Source organism: Equus przewalskii, chromosome 7 (genome assembly GCF_037783145.1).
Source record: "Equus przewalskii isolate Varuska chromosome 7, EquPr2, whole genome shotgun sequence".
NCBI lineage: Eukaryota > Metazoa > Chordata > Mammalia > Perissodactyla > Equidae > Equus > Equus przewalskii.
The window spans coordinates 41,889,310-41,915,694 of record NC_091837.1 but is presented as its reverse complement, the minus strand read 5'-3'; the positions used below and the strand labels follow the sequence as shown (position 1 = coordinate 41,915,694).

Sequence of the window (26,385 nt, the reverse complement as noted above, 5' to 3'; positions counted from 1 at the left end):
CATCCTCCTCTAGCTAACTGCCAAGCAGAGTGGTCTGTTATCTCCATTTCCTCAGCTCCCAGGTGCTTTCAACACCCTACAAACTGGCCTGGACTTCCAACTCCCACCCTTATGGGACTCTCCCCAATGTTACCAGTGACCTTCTCAGTCCTTATCTTACGTAAACTCTTGACTGCACAGGTGACTTCCATTCCTTTAAACGCTGCAGTTCCTTTAGCTTCCAAGGCATGCTCTTTCCTAGGTTTTCTTCTACAACTCATGCACTGGTGCTCATCTGCGCCCTGCAGTGCTCCAGCCATGGCGCGCTGCACCATGTTGTGCCCGTGTGTTTATTAATGTTCTTTCTCTTCAGCTGCATATTCAGGGAACATGTCTGTCTTGTCTGTGGCACAGCAGACACGTAATATTTGCTGAAATTAATTTTTTGTAACACTTTTTTGAACTGAATTTTAAGTTAACATCTATTTTAAAAGGAAGACATAGGAGTAATATTTGTAGTCCTCTGGCAAAAACAAATGTAGTCATTAAAACCATGTTTTAGGGGCCAGCCCCATGGTGGAGTGGTTAAGTTTGCACGCTCCCACATAGCAGAGCCAGAAGGACCTACAACTAGAATATGCTACTGTGTACTGGAGGGGCTTTGAGGAGAAGAAGGGAAAAAAAATGATTGGCACCACGTTAGCTCAGGGCCAACCTTTAAAAAAAAACCCATATTTCAGAAATCTACTTTGGCCAAGAGTAGAGGCCTCCAGTGTGTCTGATCAGGTGCATCTGTCGGTCACACAGGACTCTGAAGCTGCCTCTGTGTCAGAGTGCTGTTCTTGTGCAGTTCTGGTGCTGCCTCCCTCCCTACCCAAGCAAACAGCACAGCAGTGTACACCCACACAGACAAGTCCCACCAAACCCAGATCAGAGAATTCTCTGCCAGCGGGAGGACAGAGGGAGCCAGCTGGGCCACCAGAAGACAAAGGGACTGCTGATACAATGGGCCCTGAAAGCGATTAGCAGGGATTTTAACCAGCGATTTCAATTCCCAGGTAATTTATTGGCTGAAAAGAGATTGACAGGGTGAAAGAATGCACATTGTTCTCATAATACTTAAAAACCCGGCGTGCTCTAATGATTCAATATTTTCTTGATTTTCATATCCTTTTAAGCATTAGAATGTTTTTACATACCAAAACTTTGAAGATACTAATTCTAGCCACAGAGAAGATGAACAGCTAAAACTGAGAGTAGTTTTATTTTTTCTTTGGGATATGTTTTTGATGAGAAAGAGCAAGAAACAAAAATGAGATTAAAAATTTAGAAATAAATTCCTTGTTAAAAAACATCGAGGGATAAGAACATTTGAGCCAGAATACATTGTTCTCTCCAAATAAATAGGCAGTATAACGGGGCATTGAGATGAATAGTGGGTCATCTTTAATGACACCTGGACATTTTAGATTCCCGGACATTTAGATCAAGTATCGGTTTTACTTGATATTCAGACTGATTAGCTCCTCCACTGATGGTTCTGGCGGCTCATTCACTTTCCACCTTTGTGGCCTTTGACGCTGGTGCTCAGAGGTGTTGTGGGTTTGGTGCATATGTTCTTGGATTATTCCCCTTCCAGGCCCTTGGGTGGTCGAAAAATTGCTGCTTCTCCTTTAGAGTTTTTAGAGGAACGGCCTCAGAGGACATGATGATGTTTTTAATCCCATAAAAGGGAATATAGGCCAATGCTCAAGTTTTCCTTAAACACACCTGGCTTCCTGTAGCCTTCAATAAAGAAAAAAGGGGCATAAGCAACTACAATCTAGCTGCTTGGAGTCCTTGGCATCCTAGAAGGTTCTCTCCAGGGCCTTTCGAGGTGGTTATTTCTATGAAAGATGTCCACGACTGGCACCACCTGTGGCTGCTCCCCAAGGTTCAGACTGACCACCTTTAAGGATCACAGCAATTCCCAGCCACCACTGGCTCCATTCGAGAACTCAGTGAGTTGCAAAATGTCATAAAAGAAGGATTACTGATGCCTCCTAAATTCCCACTCATGTCAAAAGTAAGATTTAGTATTTAGGTAGACATGGCCCTGAATCTCTCTGTGCTACCGTTGGTACCCCAGGGGACCCTCCTGATGTCCATTTTTTATTGTGGAGTTGGAAAAATGTGACAGATTTGCTCCTGACTTAGAAGATAAACTTTAATCCTATAGAACTGTGATAAATAAGAAGACAGAAAGTGACCTTTCTCAGACCAGCCATTTCTCAACACTTCAGATCATTTTCAGATTCCACGCCTTTGTGCATATTTTTGAAAAACAAAACATGAAGGCTAAGCCAGAAATAAATGAAAAAGTTTATCCATATGGGGTGAAAGAGACAGGGATGGAATGACTATAAGTTTTTATATAGTTTTGACTTTTGATCCTTATAAATGAGTTACATATTCAAAACATGAATTAAAATGATGGGAAAAAACTTAATATTGAATACAAACAGAAATAAATGAACCTAACTGCACAAGTTGATAACATAACCACACGCCAAAAAGAATTAATTCAAGTATTTTTTGAACGCAGTTTTCTTATTATGCACTCTCAATATGATATATCTCAAGGGCAAAAAGAATTGTAAATAAATCTTGAATTTTACTTCTTATGTTTGTTGCTGGGAGTGGCAAGGATAATTTTAAAACTACGTATTTTGTGTATATCATAGGATACAGCAAATAGGTAAATATTTTAATATTGTTGAACACCAGAGTTCTCAAATGAAACAAGGGAGCCTCAGGTATGGAATAGGTAAAAGTAAGGAATATCCTTTTTAGATTTAAATTGGAGATAGATATAAGTATGAACACATAATTTGAAAAAAATTAAATGTTTCCTTGCTCTGTCCACTGAAAAGTCTTAAAAACAGCGACATCTCAGTATCAATGTGCACATCTGGCCTCCCTCTAGATCTGGCTTATAAATGTACTCTCCAGTGTCCCAGCTCAGAGGTGCGACAGTCTGGAATACTTGCTGTGCCAGAAAGCGAGAAAGCTTGGTAGGGACTCAGAGATTGATGGGGATGTGTCAAAAGGACATAGCAGCCTGCTTGAACGGGATTTTACTGATCAAATTTGGTAATCTTAAGTGTCAAAAAGGATTATGGCAATGGATTACAACCTATTGAATTTTTTTAAAAACCCATGAGTCCATGGTAATACTAAAAAATAAAAGAGACAAGAAGAGTGAGAGGTGGGGGGCAAGCCCTTCTTTACAAAAAAATACTAGTAATAAATAGAGGAAAATGATAGAATTATAAAAACCCCTATTTTGCACTACCAACGTAGTTATTGACTCTGAGAAGCATCGTCAGTGTATACTAAATCATTAGGTATAATGTCATTCAGGAACAAATAGCTGCACAGTCTCAAAGCATCATCACACATTGAAAATTACAAAAGTAAAAGGTATCCTTACGATGGAGAAATCCAGCAGTGGACACTGTCATCACCAAGTAATCAAGCTTTGCCATCTCCAATCATGGGACAGATTGACATTAGGAGCAGAGGGAAATAAATAATGTCACCTGTGTGGTATAATTGCCAAAACTGTTTAACCTGAGTCTAATCACAAGGACACTCCCGGAAAAATCCAGATGATGTGGCATTCTACAAAACAATTAGCCTGCATTTTAAAAAATATCAGTGAAAAGACCAAAAAAGAAAAAAAGGCAGGGGGCTGTTTCAATTATGGAGAATAAAGAGACATGACGACCACGTGCAATGCTTGATTCTTGATTGGATCCTGGACCTAAAAGTAAAATAAAAAGCTTTTTTATTTTATTAAAAATAAAATAAAAACAGCTCTGGGACAATTGGTGAAACTCAAATGTGGGCCATGTATTAGAGAATATTATATCGACGTTGTTCAATTCCTTGGATATAATAATGATATTGTAGTTATGTAAGTGTATGCCTTTGCTCCTATGAAATATTTAGGGGTGAATATTATGATGAGTTACTTACTTCCAAATTATTCAGCAATAATAGCAACAACAACAATAAATAAGAAGTAATAAAGAGAAAAAGAAAACGTAGCAAAATATTAACAATTGATGAAACTAATGGAAGGGTATACAAGTGTTTTATTGCACCAACTTTTCTATACTATTCAAAATAGAAAGTGAGGAGAAAACATAGTTGCTGTTTATTGATGATATATCCATCAGATAGAATCTAGTATAGCTATTGATGTCTTCAAATATTTTCTAAAATGTGGATAGACATTCACATTCCCTCTTTTTAAGAAATCTTAAATATTGAATAGATAAAATTTATAAAGGGTATTAAAAATCACAGCATAGTGAACACCCATGTACCCACCAAAATAAAGAACACTGAAGACTTTTGTTCTCTTTCCGGATCCTAACCTCCTTCTTCTTTCAAAGGTAACCATTATCCTGAATTTTGTTTTTATTATTCCCTTATTTTGCTTATAGTTTTGCCATAATGCATAACTCCTAAACAATATCTTGTTTAATGTCATATACTTTAAACCTTTTTGTAAGTGGAACCACACTCTATGCATTCGTTAATAATTTACTTTTTACACTCAACATTACATTCCTGAGATTGACCCTGTTGTTGTGTGTAGCTGTAATTTATTCAATTTACTGCTTTTTATTATTCTATTATGTGAATGTACCACACATCTTAAAAAATGATTTCCACTACTGATGGACATTTGTTTTGTCTCTAGTTTTTTACAAACAGTGCTGGTACACATATACAAGAGTTTCTCTGGGAGTAGAATTGTTAGTGCATAGGTTACATATATTTTCAACTTTACTAAATAATGATAAATTATTTTCAAAATGGTTATATTTACACTCCCACTAGCTGTGTATGTGTTTCAGTGGCAAATATTTGATATGGTCATGCTTATTTTAAATTTTTTAATTTTAAAATACTTTTAGGTCTACAGAAAAGTCACAAAACAGTACAAGACATTCAAAAATGAAATTAAGAAAACAATTCCATTTATAATAGTATGAACAAGAACAGAATACTTAGGAATATATTTCACAAAAGAAGTGTAGAACTTATATTCTAAAAACTAGAACATTGTTGAAAGAAATTAAAGAAGACCTAAATAAATGGAGACATCTTATAGTCATGAATTGGGAGGCTTAATATTTCAAAGATGGCAGTATTCCTCAAATCTACAGATTCATTGCACCCCCTGTCAAAAGCCTAGCTGGCTTCTTTGCAGAAATTGACAAGCTGATCCTAAAATTCATATGGAAATGTAGGGGACCTGGAATACCCAAAACACTATTAAGAAAAGAACAAAGTTAGAAGACTGTTACTTCTCCATTTTAAAACTCGATACAAAGCTACAGTAATCAAGGCAGTGTGGTACTGGCATAAGAATAGACATATAGATCAATGGGATAGAACTGAGAGTCCAGAAACAAACCCTCCTATTTATGGTCAACTGAATTTTGACCAGGATACCAAGACCATTCAATGAGGAAAGAATAATCTTTTCAACACATGATGGTGGGGTAACTGGATAGCCACATGCAAAAGAATGAAGTTGAACCCTTACCTCACAAACAAAAAGTAACTAAAAATAGATCAAAGATCTAAATGTTAACAGCTAAAACTGTAAAATTCTTAGAAGAAAATAAAAGTGTAAATCTTCATGACTTTGGATTTAGCAGTGATTTCTTAGAAATAACTCCAAAAGCACAAACAATAAAAAAATAAACTAGACACCATCAAAATTAAAACATTTGTGCTTTATGAACACTTTCAAGAAAATGAAAAGAGAACTCAGAATCGGGGAAATTATTTGCAAATGATACATCTGATAGGGGACTTGTATCTATAATATTTAAAGACCTATGACAATTCAATAATAAAAAGACAGCCTAAGATATGGGTAAAGGATCTGAATAGGCATTTACCCAAAGATGATATACAGATGGCCAATGAGCACATGAAAAGATGTTCAACATCATTAGCTAAGTGGAGAAATGAAAATCAAAACCACAATGATACTACTTCCCACCCACTACAATGGCTATAATCAAGAAGACTGACAATAACAAGTGTTGTCGAATATGTGGAGAAACTGGATCCTAATACCCTGCTGATGGGAATGTAAATGGCACAGGCCTTTTAGAAAACAGTCTTGGAGTTCCTCAGTTGGTTAAACACAGAGTTACCATATGATCCAGCAATTCCACCCCTAAGTATGAAATGAGAGAGAAGTAGAAACATATGTCCACACAAAAATCTGTACACAAAATGTTCATACAGCACTATTCATAGTAGCCAAAAAGTGGAAACAGTCCAAATGTCCATCAACTGATGAATGGATATATAAAATGTGGTACATCCATACTATGACATGTTATTCAGCAATAAAAAGAAATGAAGTTTTATGCATGCTACAACATGGATGAGACTTGAAAACGTTATTCCAAGTGCAAGAAGCCAATCACAGAAGATCACATATGATTTCATTTATATTAAATTTCCAGAATAAGCAAATCTGTAGAGAAAGAGAGTAGACTGGTGACTGCCCAAGGCTGAGGGACTGAGGGGAGAATTGAGGGGTGAGGGTTAAAGAGTATGCGGTTTCATTTTCAGGTCATGAAAATGTTCTAAAATTGATTATGGTGATTGTTGTACAACTCTGACTATCGTAAAAGACATTGCATTGCACATTATAAGTGGGTGAATTTTATGTGAACTATATGTCAATAAAGCTGTACAATAGAAAGTTCATGTATACCTTTCACCACCTTCCCTTAAAGTTAACTTATATAACCATAGTACAGTTATCAAAACAGGAAATCAATCATGAAACAATACTAACAACTAACTAAAGACTTCATTAGTCTTTTTCTTATTGTTGTTTTTCTGTTCCAGGATCACATTCAGTTGTTGGTCCTCTTGGTCTCCAATATGTAGCATGTCTTCAGTCTTTCCTTGCTTTTCATGACCTTAACATTTGGGGGAAATACTAGTCAGTTGTTTTGTATAAGGTCTTTCAATTTGGGACTGTCCTATGTTTTCTCATGATTAATTCGGGTTACGTGTTTTTGGCAAGAATACCACAAAAGTGATATGATGTCCTTCTTAGTGCATCATATCAGGGAATACATGATTTTGATATGTTTTATTATTGGTGATGTTAACCCCAATCAGTTGATTAAGGTGGTGTCTGACGGGTTTCTCCACTGTAAAATTACTATTTTCCTCTTTGTAGTTTATATAAAGTCCTGGGGGAATACTTTGAGACTATGCTGTTAGCATCCATCAGTGGATCTTGCCTGCAAGTTATTGTGGTATTTGCATAATGGTGAATTTACATTTCCATCATTTTGCCTACATGTATTAGTAGGAATTCATTAATTTAATCTTTCTGTAAGGAAGAGCTGCTCCTCCTCCTCCTCCTCCTTATTTATTTATTTGTTTATTTATATCAGCATGGATTCATGAATGTTTATTTTATGCTATGGGTCATTCCCAGCACTATTATTATTTATTTTGGTGCTCAAGTTTTCTAGCTTTGGTCATTGGGAACTCTTTCAGGTAAGCTCTGGTGTTGTTCTTTTTTTAAAAGACTTTTTTTAGAGCAGTTTTAGGTGCACAGAAAAAATTGAGAGGAGAGTACAGAGACATCTCATATCTGACCCCACATTCACAGCCTCCTCTGTTATCAACATCCCCCACAGGAGTAGCACATTTGTTACAATTGATGAACCTACATTGCTTATGTTCTTTTAACATGTCACCATCCCTTTTCATGTATTTCCTTATTTTCTAGAACCACAAGACATTCCAGAGTTATTTTTAATTTCTCCACCCCAAACTTTGAATTAACCTCTTCTCCAGTGAACCCTTAGTCCTTTTATTGAAGAATGGTATTTATTTATTTTATTTTTTAATGATTCTTTTTTTTTTTAAAGATTGGCACCTGAGCTAACAACTGTTTTTTTTTTTTCTTTTTCTCCCCAAATCCCCCCAGTACATAGTTGTATCTTTTAGTTGTGGGTCCTTCTAGTTGTGGCATGTGGAACGCTACCTTCAGGATCTGAACCAGCAAAACCCTGGGCCGCCAAAGCAGAGCAAACAAACTTAACCACTTGGGCACAGGGCCGGCCCCAAGAATGGTATTTAGAAACCAAAATCTGGGTGCTAAGTGTGCTTATTGTTACTGGGTGTCATTGCTCCTAGACTTACTCAGCAGACAGACATAAGAAATATATGTATGTATATTAACCCATGCACACATGTACACACACACCTGTTTATTTATATATCTATCTATTCTTAAAAATATGAGTTCAGGGGCCAGCCTGGTGGCATAGCAGTTAAGTTCATATACTCCGTTTCAGTAGCCCTGTGGTTTGCCAGTTCAGATCCCAGGCGTGGACCTACGCACTGCTTATCAAGCCGCGCTGTGGCAGGCATTCCAAATAAAAAGTAAAGGAAGATGGGCACAGATGTTAGCTCAGGGCTAATCTTCCTCAAAAAAAAATGAGTTCACATTGATACCTCCAATTCCGTATTTACACCACAAGGTTCATTTTAGTCTTTCTCCTTTCTTTTTTCGTAACTTCTTTCTCTGATAAGGAGAAACTTGGTTCTCATTATTTATACTCTATTCACTTCTTTTATTTTTTTCTAGAAATTACGCAATTACTAACCCATCCCCCTGTGAGAAGCTGATTTGCTAACTCATATTTTTGTGTACAGTTCTTTTTGTCTTTAGCCTTATAGTATCCAGCCAAGACACTGATTTTACTTGGGTTTGTTCTTTTCATCCTCAGCCCCATCAGTGTGGTTATGTTAGGTTTCATCTGTTACTGTTTGGACTGTATTTTGCGTTCCTCCCCCGCCCCCCACTCCATTCTTGGTTGATTTTGTTTGTTGCTGTGGTTCTAAGAGCAAAGGCTATACAAAATGGTATATTCAGAGACTTGTCTCTCCCTCCTCATACTTACCCTGTTCCCATTCTCCCCTTCTTTCCACCTTTTTTCCACTCACCCCACCCCCGCCATTGGCAACCAATCTCTTTAGTTTCTGGTTTATGCTTCTTGAATTTGTTTTGCAGAAATGAGGAGATACATAGGGTTTTTTTCCATCCACTTCTTTCTTACAATTATCTTGTTTAATTTTTATTAATTTGCTATGATTCCATTCTGTTGTGGTTTTAATTTGTATTTTCCTTATTATTAATGAGGTCGAACATCTTTTCCAATGTTTCTTGGCCATCTGGGTTTCTTCTTCTGGGACATGCCTATTAAAGTTTTTTGCCCATTTTCTCTTGGATTTGTAGGAGTAATTAATGTATTCTGAATACTTATCCTTCATTAGTAATATTTTTTACAGATTTGGGAAGCTTGTCTTTTTATTTATAATGTCTTTGATGAATATAAGTTTTAAGTTTAATTTATCCTTTGGCTTTTTGTACATAAGAAGTCCTCTATGAGGTCATACAATTATTCTCCTATATTGTCTTCTAAAAGTCTTAGTCTGTCTTTTGCATTAAAGTTTTACTCCACCTGAATTTCTTGTGTATCAGGTAAGTCCAATATAATTTCTTGGTTCTTCAGCACCAATTACTGAAGAGCCCCTACTTTTGCCACTGATCTGCCATGTGAGCTTTATCATAATAAATCAAGTTTCTATATGTGTGGGAGTCTGTTTCTAGGGTCTACCCATGTGCCAAAACTGCTCCATCTTATTAATACACCTCTATAATTCTTAGTCTCTGGCAAGGCAAATCCCTACCACCTTTTCTTCTTCAGGACTGTCTTGACTATTCTTGGTCCTTTGCTCTGACATGTAAATTTTTTACACAATTTTTCAAGCTAAAAAAACAACTATTAGAATTTTTATTGGAATTACATTGAATCTCTAAATAAATTTGAAAAGAATTTAGTTTTAACTATATTTTATAATATAGCTCTATTTAATGTCATTAACAGTTTCATCATTTTCTCCATGAAGGTCTTATATACTTTTTATAAGACTTACTCCTAGGTGCTTAATTTTTTTTAATGTTATTGTAAATTTTTTTAAAAACACACTTCTTAACTGTTTTCAGCTGGTATATAGAAATGCAGCTAATTTTTACAAATTGATTTTGAATCCATCAACTTAACTAAATTCTTATTAATTTAATTGATTTATCTGTGGATTATTTTGTGTTTTCTACACAGACAAGTTATTAGTAAATAATGATAGTTTTGTTTCTTACTTTACAATTATAAGTGAAAAAATCAGCATATACAATTATAAAATGTGAGCTAGGTAGCACAACATGCATAGAAAAAAGACAGGAAGGAATGCACAAAAATGTTTGCAGTGGCTTATTTTGAGTTAAAGAACTACGGATAATTTTTCTTTTTTAATATATCTCTATACTTTCCAGTTTTTCCAAGATGAGTATCTATCACTTTCATAACCAGGAAAGAAACAAAACTTAAAAATAAAAGCAAGTCTAAAACAAAATTTAAAGGTAAGGATGACCTACTATAAATGCCCAGTTAGAAATAAAACAATCAAGTACCTCTGACGTGCCAGCTCCCCACCCAAATTCACCACTGCAGAGGCAGCTGGCTGCATAGTTATGGACTAATATACCATGTTATATCTAAGAGAACCACCTCTTAGATTCATGGAACTTTGTCTTCCCATTAAGGGCATATATGGAATTAACCTGTCCAACGCATACAATCAGTCTTTATTTCATTTGTTTTGAAATGTGGTCAACTCTTAATTTTCCATAAGATATATCTTTTTCTTCTTTATGAATTATTTATAGTCTTTTTATATTAGGATGCCCTTAACTCACACTGCATATTTCCTAAGGATAAACTTAGGAAATATAGACTAAATTTCAACTGGTTCTACTCTCCCCATTGTACAGATAAGGAAACAGAAACCCCAGAGATTAAGTGGGTCCTCCCTCTATGCCTCTGCTCACCCTCTCTACCCCATAGTACTTTTCTCCCATCATGACACTCGCCAGAATTATCCATCTTCCTCATCATGAGCCTCAGGAGATTAAGATCTTTGTCCTGTTCTCCTGTGTGTCCCCAGGCCTAGCACAATACCTGACATAGTACCTGCTACACAGCAGATGCTCAATCCATCACTGTCGAATGTTGAATGAATTTTACAAGCAATTCACTTTCCAAAAAAATCAGAATACCTGCCAAGTTAAATGTTTGATTGATTGCCTTTCGAAATATTCACAACATTTGATTACATTTGGGTGGAAATTGAAAAAAGTCTCTGAGTAAAGGCTCCTAATGAAAAATGTTTAAAAGCAAAATTACTTTTCTGTTTACCTTTTCTGGTATAGTGAATTTTTCTGATGGCAAAACATTTTTCCTTTTTCTTTTATACCATTTAGAGCTATTACTATTACAGCATCTAGATGCTAATTGCGTGTAGTTGTTAATTGAGTTGATTTTATGTGAAAAGAAAAGCTAGATAAAACTAAATCAACATGATTCATAAAGCTCTCTTCATTTTACTTTTTATTAATTTATTTTTTAATTTTACTTTTTTTTTCACATAGTTGGGGCTGGTGAGTTGGGCTGGTAATGGATGCTAAATAGATATCCTTCAGCCTTTGGAGTCCAGGCTGGTCCTCAAGGACTCTGTAACATATCTAACCCCCAAATCAGTCTTCTGGTTCCTTCTGCTTGGAGGTCCACGGGCTTGAGTCACAAGGCTTTCTTCTCAGGGGCCTTAGCCCTCCCTCTGTGCAGCTAAGTGTCTGGAGTGGGGGGGGGGGGGGGCGTGCTCCTGTGCCCTTGTGTTTTGGATTTTTTCCAGCTTTATTGAGATATAATTGACATATAACATTGCATAAGTTTAAGGTGTGCAGTGTGATGATTTAATATGTGTATACATTGCAAAATGTTTACAACATAAAGTTAATTAACACATATTTCGCCTCACATAATTACCATTTTGTCTCTTCATTTTAAAGATGTATTTGGTATTTTAATTAATTATCCCAACAACAGCTTCGTGTGCCTAGAACTATTTTAGATGTTTTTATGTACAAACAACTTTATTGTAGACAGATAATGATACAGTACTAAAGTTTCATAGTTTCTAACATTTTGAGAATATAGAGAGAATAATCTTGGGTAATTCAGTTCATTTTATTAATTTGGTACATAATCCAACATTCGTTGAGGGCTTCCCACACTCTAGATACTGTGCAAAACTGTCACTGTATAAAAATGAGTAAAATACTACCTAAAAAAGCTCTAGCTTTAGTATCTTTGGACATCACATTTTATTTTCCTTTTTCTTACATGTTTTGTTGCTAAATTTGCGGTAAGGAAGGCTTATGTGATTATATTAATTTGGCCGAAAGCTGTAGCCCAAACTTTCATTTTTTTCCGAGTGGCCTGCAGTAGCAGTTAGCAGCACTTCACATAAATAGAACTTAATTAAACAGAGGTCTCATACATTTAACTGCTTCTCAGACTGTTCCCTGTTGTCATTTGGGGGAGGTGGGGGAGGTGGGGAGGGGTGTTCTAAAGAACAGGAAATCGGATATTTCCTCCTCGAAATTCTGGTGGGGAACATGAAAAAGGAAAAATAGCTGCGTTGTAAATCTCTATATATGGTTAGTACCCAGTATATCAGTTGACACTGAACTTAAGTTTATCTCGTTTATATATATGTATGTAAAAAGACAAACTCTTTTTTCTTCTTGGCAGGTGTCCTTGTAGACTTGGGTCTGGAGGAAAATGGGACAGCTTATCAGAGAGCAGAGAAATATGTTGTTCGTCTAGATAATGAGATTCAAACCAAGTTTGAAGTTTTTATGCGGAGGGTGAAACAGAACCCATACACACTGTTTGTGCTGGTTCATGACAACTCCCATGTGGAACTAACGAGGTGATTGCTTCAGAGTGAGCAAATACAATATTTCTTCTGCAGCAGTAATTGTTACGTAATAAATCATTTCAAAGGTGATGATTTGAAAGCCCAAGAACCCTTAACATTTGGTATCTTCTTCTTGGTAACTTACTCCTACTCTTTCCTTCCTCTTCAACTTTTACCAATTTAATGTTGCTCTTATTTTAACCTTACTGAGGTGACTTTACAAATTCCTGTTAAAAATACGGTCTTAAGAGCATTGTGGAACTCAACAGCTTCAGAGAGAGAGTGGTAGTAGGAGGTGGACGTTACTGAGCTCCCAGAAGGGCCACATGCTTTCCTTCTTACTACTCCCCATTCTTTTCCTTTTTTCTTTTTCTCTTTTCTTCCTTCCTCTTCTGCTAGTTCCCCTCTTTCTTGCCTTTCTCTGCTCCCTCTTACCTTTAACAGCAGTGGAGATGCCACTTTAATGACCTGACAGTAGCTCTGAAACCTTCCACAATTTACCAGTTTAAGCAAAAGAATATCCTATCTCTTGGTGGGCTTATTAATGAAAGAAAGTAAATGTGGCATGATGGAGCCAGACCAATGATAGTAATTATCTGGTAGTGGGTATCTTTGCTCTTATGGATTAAAAAGGCAAATAATTTTTTTTAAAGGGGGCAAATTCTCATCGCATATTGCATATCATGGTTTCTCCTCACCATGAAGGGGGAGGGAAATTTCAGGCATCATCAAGCATTTATAGATTTCCTTTTCTTAAGGACACACTGAGCTTAGGAATCTGGAATTTTTTTGATCTGTGGTCGAAATGTCAGAATTGCAAAAGTGCTTATTCAGAAGCCAGAATGTGTTTGGTATTCCACAATCTGAGCCGTACGTAGGTATAAAGAAGATCTTGCATAACTTATTAGATTTAGAAGGAAGGGGGGAAGAAGGGAGGAAGGGAAGGAAGGAAGTAAGGAAAGAAAGAAGGAAGGAGGGAAGGAACGAAGGAAAGAAAGAAAGAAGGAAGGAAGGATAGAAAGAAGGAAGGAAGGAAAGAAGGGAAGAATTTTGCCCACATCCTGTTCAGTTACTGCTAGTGTTCTATGGGCAGAAAGAGCTCACTGACCTTGAATACCTCATCTTTGAAAGTCTGGGGTAGTAGCTCGGAGGATTCCTGATTGTATCTCTCTCTGTTTAGTTCCCCAGGGCATCGAGATTATTTCTTTGAGAAAAAAAAAAAAAAATTGGTTTTGAGGCTGCATGGCAACCTGGTACATCCAAATTGAACAGAACTGAAAATGCTTCAGAGATATGAAAATGTTGGTCACGGGGAGGCAGTAGGAGGAGCCCTCCCCACAGTCTAGCAGCCTCAAGGGAGGGAGGAGAGTGGTATTAACACAACAGGGATCCCTTGCAGCTTTGGTGTCTCTTTAGGGTACAGATCATTGCACAGTTATAAGCATCACGTTTTGATAGAGAAGCTCCCTCGTTCAGGTGAGCTTTCAAACTGAAGTGATCCATCTCAACTACAGATTTAGACATCCTTGGCCAGGATAACTGAGTTACACTTTGAGGTATATCAGGGGCAAACTGAAAAAGGAAAAAAAAATATCACTGAAATCTGTCTGAAAGGGGTAAGAAGGAGTGTGTAATTTTTGCTCTTCCAAATCAAGTGTTGGTTGCTTCTGCTCCTGCTCCCAATTAAGAAGAACTAGAAAAATACGAGCTAAGACATTTTTTCCATTTTGATGCCAATTCTGCATCTAATCAGTTAAATTAGGAGGTTTTAATGTGACTTTCAATATTTCTACAGTGTTATTTCGGGCTCTTTGTCACTTGGTGAACCCAGTCATGGATTGGCTGATAGAGTCATTAATTGCAGAGAAGTTCTGGAAGCTTTCAACCTCCTGGTGCTTCAGGTTAGCTCCTTTCCATACACTCTGCAGACCCAACAGTCCCGAATCAGCTCCAGTAATGAGGTTCACTGGATACAGCTGGACAGCATGGTGAGTCTCTGTTCTATTCTCTGATACATAGTCGTGTTCTCAGTTCCCCAGGGCATAACCTTGAATAAAATATTGTCGTGGCTTTGTAAAATATAGCACAAGAGGTTGAAAATCTAACAACCTATATGCTAGTTTGAAAATCTAACTAACATGCTTTATCTTCTGAAAGTCCATATAATTACAATTTTTATAAGACTAAAAACCAGTGAATAGTGTCTTATATAAATGTGACTACGTGGTTCTTTTTTAGGTTATCATGCAGACACAAAATTATCCATCCTATACAGTTTGTCCCCAAAAAAGTGTGAAGTTATCTGACACCATCAATATGTTTGATTATCTTTGTGCCTTTAAATGATTAATTTCAATCTGAGACCTGGAAATTGTATTGTCCTGTTGGATGGCTTCTCTGTCATGTTTTAGTCTTACTGATCTGTATCACTGTTAATTACTCTCATGCTCCCCCAGCAACTGGATTTTTCCATTTAATCAGTTCTCACAGACTAATGGTTGAAACAGAGGATGACGATACTGTTACTCTAAATTACTCAGGAGTGGTATTTAATGTGTTAGAATAGTCATCTCAACATTATTCAAGGCATTATATTTTTTGGTTCCAGTCCCTAATATCTGAAAAATAATTTCTATGACCTATAAAATTGGATGTTAAATATACTATCAAAGAAATGTTTCATTAAAAAAATAAAGATTAGTCATTAATGATTAGCCATTAAGCAATGGATCCTTCATTTAAAAATACTGAACAAATCGGATATTTTAAAATAAACATGTTTAAGTAAAAGATGCCAGAAATATCTTACATAAGAATAACTATTTATCAACCCAGTGCATTTCATTCTATTATGAAGGAGGTAAATTTTCCCTGACTTGAGCTCTGAGTGTTGGTCTGCTCTTTGCAGTCAGGCAAACTCAGGTCACTAAATCATGTTGGCATCAGTAGTCTCTCCCTTAGGAGGACTATCTCAACGTGTTCACCGTCACACAGAGGTTGCTTTGAACTTTTGCTTTGTTGGTATCTTCTCCACACTGACTCCCTCCATATATGGGGTGGTGAAGTTATGGGTGAGATAAGAGGCCACCATGGTTCCTTTGCCTCTAAAATGTGAGGCATGCCTGTGGGCTACCCAAGCAGTTGCACTGACCCAGAGTGTGATTGCCAATAGAACTGATGAATGGAAAAATGGTTTTTTAATCCAGCAGATAGTTCTCCTATTAAATGTTAAGTTTTAATACATTGTTGGGGGGGAAAAAAGAGAACCATCCTAATTTACCTTGTTCATTCAGTCTCTTCCAGAAGACTACTGATACTAGTGATAGGAAGAAGGCTCATAGCTTCTGCCCTTTATCTTCTCCTGACATGAGTAATAGACAAACAAGCTTAAAATAATTTTCCTTAAAAATCACTCCTATGATTGATTAATTTTTAGGCATAATAGTGGTTTATGGTTATATTTTTTAAAAGGATTCTTATCATAGAGATATCTTGTGACATATTTATGAATTAAAGATATACCCAGGATTTATTCAAAATAATTATATTTTAGTCATTATATTCTAATTAAAGTTTTAAAAAAAAATCATCCCTATGAAATTGAGATCAACATAGAGAAAAGGTAAAAATGTTGAATCTAATTTACAACAACTTCACACACTTAGGGGAGAAGCTCCTAATGATCAGCCTCCGGAAGCCAATGTCCTAAGGGAGGAATAATTGAGAAAAGCAAAGTAACTAATTCAAAACATATTGCTGAACATTTGTGGGCTTGTGTTAGAGCTTTCCAAGAACACACAGAGGACTGATGGTTTACAGGAGAAAGCAAAGTATATATCAAAGTCACTATTATCCAGAGCAGAATAAAACAGAGAGAAAACAGATGGATAGTTACCAGTGGTGGGGGGTGAGGGAGTGGGTGAAATTTGTCTAGCGGGTCAAAAGGTATAAACTTACAGTTATAAAGTTAATAAGTCCTGGGGATGTAATGTACAGCGTAGTGACTGTAGTTAACAATACTGTATTGTATATTTGAAAGTTGCTAAGAGAGTAGATCGTAAAAATTATCATTATAAGAAAAAGAATTGTTTACATGTGATGATGGATGTTAACTAGACTTATTGTGGTGATCATTTCACAATATATACAAATATCAAATAATTATGTATATTACCTGAAACTAATATAATGTTATATGTCATTTATATCTCAATTGAAAAACACACATCAAGTTGTATACCTTAAATATATACAATTTTTATTTGTCAAAAACAAAAGAAAGTAGAATAAGACAATTTCAAAAAATCAAAACGCTCTGGGGGTTGAAATGAGGGAGAAGTCTCATCCATTTGAGAGCACCAGGAAAGGCGACATGGTGGAGAGAGCACAAGGATGGGCCTTGAAGGAGAGGAAGGATGGAGCAGACAGATGGGGAGCAGGCACTCCTGGCAGCAGACAGCTTGGGCAGGGCCACAAAGGAGGAAGCATTGGGCATTTTCCAGAGAATACTTAGCAGGATGCAAAAGGAACCTGGACATATACATAGAGAGGCTTTGAGTGCCAGGCTGGCAAAGCTTACACTTACTTATTACACAGGCATTAACAATTTTTTAGCAAGGGCATAGTACTATTAGAAATATTATGAAAATATACACATTTTTATTTTTTTAAGGTTTTTTTTCTTTCTTTTTTTTTCTTTTTTTTCCTCCTTTTTTCAAAGACTTCATTCTTTCTCCCCAAAGGCCCCCAGTACATAGTTGCACATTCTTTACTGTGGGTCCCCCTAGTTGTGGCATGTGGGACGCTGCCTCAGCGTGGCCTGATGAGCAGTGCCATGTCCACGCCCAGGACTCGAACCAGGGAAACAATGGGCCACCTGCAGCGGAGCGCGCGAACCCAACCACTCGGCCACGGGGCCAGCCCCGGTATACACATTTTTAAATTTTTTATATTAACATTGTAAACGTGCAGCTCAATGAATTTTCACAAACTGAACACACCCATGGGACCAGCACCTAGATGAAGAACTAGAACCCTACCACCACCCCAGAAGCCAGGCATGCCCCCACCAAAGGGTAACACTATTCTGGCCTCTTACACCATAGATTTTGTTTGCCTAGTTTTGAACTTTATGTAAATGGAACCATGCAGTTTGCATTCTTTTGTATCTGGCTTCTTTTGCTCAACATTGTGAGATTCTTGTATATTTTGGATGAGTCACAAAACATTCATTCTTACTGCTGTATATAGATTACTCTGGGTGACTCCACCACAATTCACTTATCCATCCTATTCACTTATTTCCAATAGTGCTGCAATACGCATTCTAGCACATGCCTTTTAGTAGACATATGTATGCATTTCTGTTGGCTGTACCTCTGGTTGTGAAGTTGCTGGGTCATAGAATATGCGTATGTTCAGCTTCAGGAGATACCAACAGGCTGAACTAAGGCAGTTCATTAACTACAGAGGTTAAGTCAAAATGATTAGTAATGGGGAGACAGGTCATCTGGCTTTTCTGATAATTCAGATTGGAATTAACAAATACCTGAATCAGAATAGTGGTCCTGGAAATAAAAAGGATGGGAGAAATGGTACATTTTTTAGGATTTGTTTATTGGGGAAGAGGGAAGAGTCAGAGATCCCTTTGAGGTGATGCCTTCAGTTGGAAAAAGAGGCCAAGAGGAAGATTTATCTGCAAATGGCAGAAGAGATGGATTTTGAGTGAGTTAAGACTGAGGTGAGTACACCATCACAACTGCAAAGTTGGAGTTTGGATTGGGCTTTATGATGTAGTTTTGGAATATTTTTTCAAAAACAATGGTCACTGAAGCAGCTGGTGTAGAAAAAAATGATGGAAAAAAATAATGAAAACAACTGCCGAGAGGGCAGCGAGGCCGAGGATCGACACATAAAGGCCTCTGGATTTGGCCTCAGGAGTCCTTGGTCACCTTCCAGGGAACAGCATCCATAGAGCAGAGCATTTGGCTGGAGGAGAAGCAGAGACGGCAGCGAAAGGACAGGGAGAGCTGCAGGCTGGGGTCACTGAGAGGGCAGGACTTTGGGTGGGGGGAGATTTTTTTTTATTGAGATATAATTGACACACGTTATATTAGTTTCAGGTGTACAACATAATGATTTCATATTTGTATATACTGAGGAATGATCACCATAGTAAGTCTAACTAACATCCATCACCTCACATAGTTACAGAATTTTTTTTTTTTTTAAAGATTGGCACCTGAGCTAACAACTGTTGCCCATCTTCTTTTTTTATTTCTTTCTGCTTTTTTTTTTTTCCCTCCCCAAATCCCCCCAGTGCATAGTTGTAAATATTTTAGTTGTGGGTCCTTCTAGTTGTGTGACGTGGGACACTGCCTCAACTTGATGAGCAGTGCCATGTCTGCGCCCAGGATCCGAACCAGCGAAACCCTGGGCCGCCATAGCAGAGCGCGTGAACTCAAACACTCGGCCACTGGGCCAGCCCCAGAATTTTTTTTCTTGTGATAAGAACTTTTAGGATGTACTCTTTTAGCAACTGTCAAATATACAATACAGTATTATTAACTATGATCACCATGCTGTACGTTACATCCCCATGACTTAGTTATAATTTATAACTGGAGTTTGTACCTTTTGACCACCTTCACCCATTTTTTTTTTAAGATTTTATTTTTTTCCTTTTTCTCCCCAAAGCCCCCCGGTACATAGTTGTATATTCTTCATTGTGGGTCCTTCTAGTTGTGGCATGTGGGACGCCGCCTCAGCGTGGTTTGATGAGCATTGCCATGTCCGCGCCCAGGATTCAAACCAATGAAACACTGGGCCACCTGCAGCGGAGGGTGTGAACTTAACCACTCAGCAACAGGGCCAGCCCCGCCACCTTCACCCATTTTGCTCACCCCCTTCCCCCGCTTCTGGCAACTATCAGCCTGTTCTCTGTATCTAGGAGCTTGGTGTTTTCTTTTTGTTTTGTTTCTTAGATTCTACATATAAGTGAGATCATATGGTATTTGTCTTTCTCTGTCTGACTTATTTCACTTAGCATAATGCCCTCAAGGTTCATCCATGTTGTCGCAACCGGCAAGATTTCATGGTCAAATAATTTTCCATTGTATATATATACCACATCTTTATCCATTCATCCGTCACTGGACATTTATGTTGTTTCCATTTATGTTGGCTATTGTAAATAATGCTGCAATGAACATGGGGTGCATATATCTTTTCAAGTTAGTGTTTTCATTTTCTTTGGATAAATACCCAGAAGTGGAATTGCTGGATCATATGATAGTTCTATTTTTAATTTTTTGAGGAACTCTTTTTCATAGTGGCTGTACCAATTTGCATTTCAGCAAAGACTTTTTTTTAAGAGAAGGGACATTTTCCTCAAAGACACAGGGATTTGATAAATCATGTGATTTCTGATACTTGGAACATATCTTTCTTTAGAGTAACATCATTCAGAGTTTCATAACTCATATTTTAAAGGATGGTCCCATTAACTTCTGTTACAACTTTTTAAATACAAAACCACAGTTACAACTTAATGCAAACATAACAGACTGAGGAAATTATTCACTTCTAATTCTTATTTTTAGTCATTCTAGTTCTTGAAACCCATACTGGCTCAAATTGATCACAAGCCATCTATTTAACAACCTGCTCTATAATTTTGCTAAGGAAAAAAGAGAAATCAAAATGAGGACAGGTGGATGCATCCTATCCAGCAAGTTACAATGCTGCATCAGGAAAAGGAATAGGCTTGGAGGAGGATTTTATACTTCCCCAAAGAAGCAGGACCAAGGATGAGAAGGAATGTGAAGACCAAGTACATTTAAGATAAAACTTTTCCTCTGACTCAGTGCCTGCTGTCCAGATACAGAGGGAAACTCAGCTGAATGACTTTTTTCATCCTGAAATGACTTATTTGATACAACTATCGAGAACAGCCAAGAAACCAGAAGGAAACAAGCAAACCAATAAACAATAGATAGCTCTCAGTGTATGCTCTAAGGCTCCAGTATTCATAAGAAGATATTCTGGTCCTCTTGTAAAGCATATTTACTCTTAAATAAGACCCTTTTCCAAAGAGCAGGATTAACTGGTTTTGGGGGGGGGGGGTCTCAAAAACTTAAAAGCTGTCGATTAAATAACACCTTATTTTTATCATATGGACCTTATAAATCACATAATTGCTCATCTCTTTGGATGGGTTGCTAAAAAGCTCAGAAACAGATTTGTACCCCACCTCTAACAAGATGTGCTGAAAATTCTGGTATGCCTTTTTGAGAGTACTAACTTTATCCCTGGCCCAATCTTATTTCTCTTACCCTAGCTGCTTCTTCCTCTGATTGCCTAATTTATTTTTATCATATTATACATTTTAAGCAGCTGTATTACCTTTATGAAATGAGTTGGAGAGTTTTTAAAGAAAAATGTCAATACATAATAAATAACAAGAGACTAAAATGCATAGGCAACATGACAGCAAGAAGAAATGACTGTGAAAAATTAATCTAGAAAAGAGGAGAAGAAACTATTTCAAAAAGCAGATACTTGAACTGAACAGCTTATTTAATATTCTGAGGCTTAGTTTAAGGACAAGCAAGCAGTTTGTCACACATCTCAGGATCCTCTGAGGGAATCTTTGTGTCACATCCCAAAATAGTTATTCATTTTCACAGTGAGGACTGAGTCATCAAGATGGGGGATAGATTAAAGACTGTGTATTCTGTTTAAAAAAGCAGAGGAATATCTATTGCAGTTTAAAAATAACTTTTGTTTGTCAAAGGATCACTTTTTATGAATTTTATATGAATTATGCTGTCTGAGAAGTTAAGTTTTCTATAATAGAGGAGTTTTTGAGTTTGCCCATCTCCATAGAGTTTTATGGATAGCATGTGCACCAGTATAGAGAGCTGCTTCCAGAGAGAAAAAAATCCGACCTTGTGACTATGCTGGCCTAACAAGTGCTATTCCTCAGAAAATGTCTGAAGAAAAGAAAGAGAAGACAAACCATCTATGTAGTTACCATCTGCCTTAAGGAAGCATGTCAACATGCCACTGATCACATATTAAGTTCATTTGAAGTGAAAAGAAATTTCAGCTAGTGCCTCAGAGATGATTGTAGAGCTGGTATCAGGCTATATAATGAAACACAATATTTTTTCAGCTTTATGAGATATCATTGACAAGATTGCAAGGTATTTAAAGTGTACTTCGTGATGATCTGATACATGTAGACATTGTGAAAGGATTCTTCCCATCTAGTTAACTAACACATCCATCACCTCACATATTTATATACATTTTTGTTGTGTTGTTGTTTTTGTTGAAAACATTTCAGTTCTGCTGTCTTAGCAAATTTCATTTATATAATACTATGTTATCAACTGTAGTCACCAGGTTGTACATTAGATCCTCAGACCTTATTCGTCTTATAGCTGAAAGTTGGTACCCTTTACCAACCTCTCCCTATTTCCCCGAACCCCTAGCCCTTGGTAACCACTTTTCTACTCTGTTTCTGTGACTCTGACTTTTTTTTTAGATTCCACATAGAAGTGATAGCATGTAGTATTTGTCTTTCTCTATCTGGCTTATTTCACTGAGCATAATGTCCTCAAAATCCACTCATGTTGTCACAAGTGGCAGGATTTCCTTCTTCCTTATGGCTGAATAATATTCCATTGAATATATTTATATACACACCATTTTTATCCATTCATCCATCGATGGACATTTAGGTTGTTTCCATACCTTGGGTACTGTGAATAATGCTACAATAAACATGGGAATGCAGAGATCACGTCGATAGACTGTTTTCATCTCCTTTGCATATATACTCAGAAGTGGAATAGCTGGATGATATGGTAGTTCTATTTTTAATTTCTTGAGGAGCCTCCATACTGTTTCCATAGTGGCTGCACCAATTTACATTCCACTAGCAGTGCACAAGGGTTCCCTTTTCTCCATATCCTCACCAACACCTATCTCTTGTCTTTTTTAAAAATTATTTTATTGAGGTCATATTGGTTTATACTCTTGTATTTTTGATGACAGCCATTCTAACAGGTATGAGGTGATGTCTTGTGGGTTTGATTTGCATTTCCCTGATGATTAGTGATGTTGAACATCTTTTCATATACCTGTTGGCCATTTGTATGTCTTCTTTAGAAAAATGTCTATTCAAGTTCCTTGGCCCAGTTTTTAATCGGATTGTTTGGTTTTTTTGCTATTGAGTTGTGTGAGTTATTTATATATTTTGGATATTAACCCCTTACCAGATATATGATTTGCAAGTATTTTCTCTCATTCTATAGTTTGCCTTTTCATTTTGTTGGTAGTTTCTTTTGCCGTACAGAAGCTTTTTAGTTTGATGTACTCCTACTTGTTTATTCACAATTTTTTTTTTAACCTTCCAGGAAATAACCTGGATCTTTCCCCCTAGAAAACAAGACACATTGTATCCTGTCCTCACTGGGTTTTGCTCTGTATTTTGCATCAGGAGGACATGAGCTGCGAGGAGAAGCTGTACTTCGGCTTGAATGAGTACAGTAAGTCTCTACAGTGGGGAATCACAAGCCCACTTCTGAGGTGTGACGAGACTTTTGAAAAAATGGTGAACACGCTCTTGGAGAGGTAAATAAAGACCTTCAGCCTTTTCTTTAGCTGTACGTGCATATCTAGAATAGCCAGAAGCCTTTTGTATCAGTGTCACAGGGAGTTGGGTGGAGCCCAGGCTGTGCAGATGACATGCAAAGGCAGAATAAAAATAGCCTTTCCTAAGATGACCTTTTTCTCAGATGGGTTTTCTGTGATCCTCCAAGACCAGCAAAGGAAACTAGCGACCCAGAGTGGGACGTAGAACCACTTTCCATGCCTTGAATCGTCTCCAAGCATGCTGCATTGCTACCACCGGGAGATTACACGGCAGAGAGTGATTTGCTTATTAAAGGCCATTCCTCTGAGGTCTAGCCTCCCCCACCGGCCACCCTACACCTTTACATGTTTCTTCCTTTCTCCTCTGTCCACCACAGGCAGGTACCCTTAGATGACTGGGTAAAAATTAAATTTACTATGAGAGATTTGGAGGAAAGACTGGAGAAAATTAAGGAACAATTAGATCATTTCAGTGAGTGCTCCTCTTCCAGGCCTTGACCTTGGGAGTTAAGGATCGTGATTCTTCTATCTCCTTTCCTCTGCCTTCTTTTTATTCCCCAGTTCCAGATCAAACTCTGGAGGAGTAAATGTTTTTCCTATTTTTCCCTCTCTGACCTTGAATTATAGACTCCAAGAGTAGGTAGGGGCATTAGAATTTACTGACCTAAGAGAGGGTCCTCCCTGCCCTCTACTACGGAATTCTGTTTGATCATCCAGTGATTTGGGGGCAGTTGGGCTCAGTTTGATGAGGCACATTCCACTTTTTAGTAGCTCTAGTTCTTAAAATTAGCTCCAATTTGTAAAAGCTACCCATTTAACAACCTGCCCTGTAATTTTGCTAAGAAAAAAAATCAAAATGAGGACAGGTGGATGCATCTGATCCAGCAGTTACAGTTCCACATTGGGAAAAGGAGCAGGCTTGGAGTAGGATTTTATGTTTTTGCAGCTGTTGGATTTGAGAAGACTTAACTGACACTGGGAATTAATCCTTTCACAGCACGTGTGAGCTTAGATTTCCAAAATCCTCCCATGAATCTCCCCTTTAAGTGTTTCCCACCCACCTGTTCCACTCGTCAGCCTGGAATGTATCTTTCCTTCTAGTAACATCATTCAGAGTTTCATAACTCATATTTTAATGAATGATCCCATCAACTTCCATACAACTTTTGTAATACAAAACTATAATTACAGTTTAAGCAAATATAATATATTGGACTTCTAAATTCATATTTCTTTCAGAGTGTGAAATGTAAATGCCTGTGTATCAAAGTTACCATTTGTTCTAACTTTGGCTTTCCTACATGGCCCGGCAAAAAACATTAAGCTTTAAACAAGGATCATCTATGCTTACTTCCTCCAACACTCGAAGGGACTGATCCAGGATTGATTGAACTGAAGGATTTCTTCACTTTTCCCCAATCTACTAAATCCTTGCAACATAAGAAGACATTGTCAGAGAGCTGAATGAAATCTAGACCCAGCTCTGTCTCTGACCAGTTGGTTGATCTTGGGCACCTAGCTGAATTTCTTTCAACCCCCTAACTCCTTCTCCTTCTATGAAAAGATGGAGTGGTCAGAATCCAGGGCATCCATGGGCCTTCCCAGCTCTAAAGTACTTCAAAACCACACTATTCATTTGATGACCTTAATTGGTATTTGACCGTAGGCTTTAATGAGTAAGGCCAGTGGGCCACTTACTTCACTTTAAATAGAATTATAAAGTGGAACAAAGGTGAAATCCCCCTTAGCCTACCCAGCTGCTAGGCATCAGGACATGCTGCTGGCTGGCAACCAGAAAGAAATTCTCAGACTCACCCTCATTTTGCTGGCTCCACGAGAGGCTTGACTGAGCTTGGGCCTGGGACCTTGAATTCCCAGCACCTACTTTCTTGACCAGCAGCTCTTCATGTCTGCAAGTGGGTCCTCTACCCATTTGTTCTCATTTTATCAGCAGGCCTGGCTTTCTGAGGAATAGCACATAAATGAGAGATTTATTTTCACCTGCTCTGCAATTGTAAAAACTTCCAATTTGAGCAAAGTGATTCCCTTACCTGGCAGTCCAGGTTGGGGGCGGGGACGTGTTGGGATGAGGCAAAGACACCTCTGCTCCCTTTACTGAGCAGGGGCTCTGGTGATAGGAGGCCACACCACTAGGGGGTGCTATTTCTCCATTCAGCTCCAAGTTTTCTCAGCACCAAGGCACATCTTATGGGAAAATAGTATTATTGCTATCTGTGGGACTGACCTCAAATTAATAATCATAATTACTCTCCTTATGTCTGATAATCCACACACATGACATTAACGTCTCAATTTCCTTTACTGTAATTGTAAGTATCAGAGAAATACACCAACAAGGGCACGATTCTAATCCAATGCCACCAGCAAGAGGTTAGGATCCAGGGATGGTCCGTTATGACTCTGGAGACAAATAACCTGACTAGACCAGTGCTTCTCAAAATTTAATGTGCACACAGATCTGGGAGCTTGTCAAGCTGAGGATTCTGATTCGGTCCCTCTGGGGTGGGGGGATTTGACATTTGTACCAAGCTCCCAGGTGGCGCTGCTGCTGGGCCATAGACCACACTCAGAGAAACGAGGGTTGCTAGAGCATCCCTCTGCCTCCCTAACTTGCTGTACCTGTCTCAGCAGGTTCTTACTGACAGGTGTTGGAAGCTCAACTTTTCCTTCTAGCGCTGTGGGCTCCAGCATCATTCTAGAGCCAAGCCCAGCACTGAGCAGTAGCCTCTCCCCCCATGTGTAGTGTGCATTCCTACCGCACAGACCCTGCTGTCCCAGCTGGTCCTG

General features: G+C 37.8%; 1 protein-coding gene and 1 long non-coding RNA gene across 16 annotated transcripts in view; one reads left to right on the top strand and one right to left on the bottom strand.

The window, feature by feature from the left end:
- Positions 1–26,385, top strand: part of GREB1L (GREB1 like retinoic acid receptor coactivator) — a 243,667-nt gene that overhangs the window by 188,497 nt on the left and 28,785 nt on the right. For all 15 annotated transcript variants that reach the window (XR_011542603.1, XM_070629709.1, XM_070629713.1 and 12 more), the window contains 3 exons: positions 12,747–12,927; positions 14,711–14,903; positions 23,423–23,556. Coding sequence is in view for 14 of the 15 variants with exons in the window: in XM_070629709.1 (XP_070485810.1) it covers positions 12,747–12,927; positions 14,711–14,903; positions 23,423–23,556 (508 nt within the window). In the remaining variant the exon portion in view is untranslated. The remainder of the gene's footprint in view (positions 1–12,746; positions 12,928–14,710; positions 14,904–23,422; positions 23,557–26,385) is intronic.
- On the bottom strand, positions 1,408–25,541 carry LOC139084823 (uncharacterized). The gene is made up of 2 exons (XR_011542610.1): positions 25,393–25,541; positions 1,408–3,784 (listed from the first exon to the last, which is right to left on the bottom strand). It is a non-coding gene; the product is annotated as an uncharacterized lncRNA (long non-coding RNA).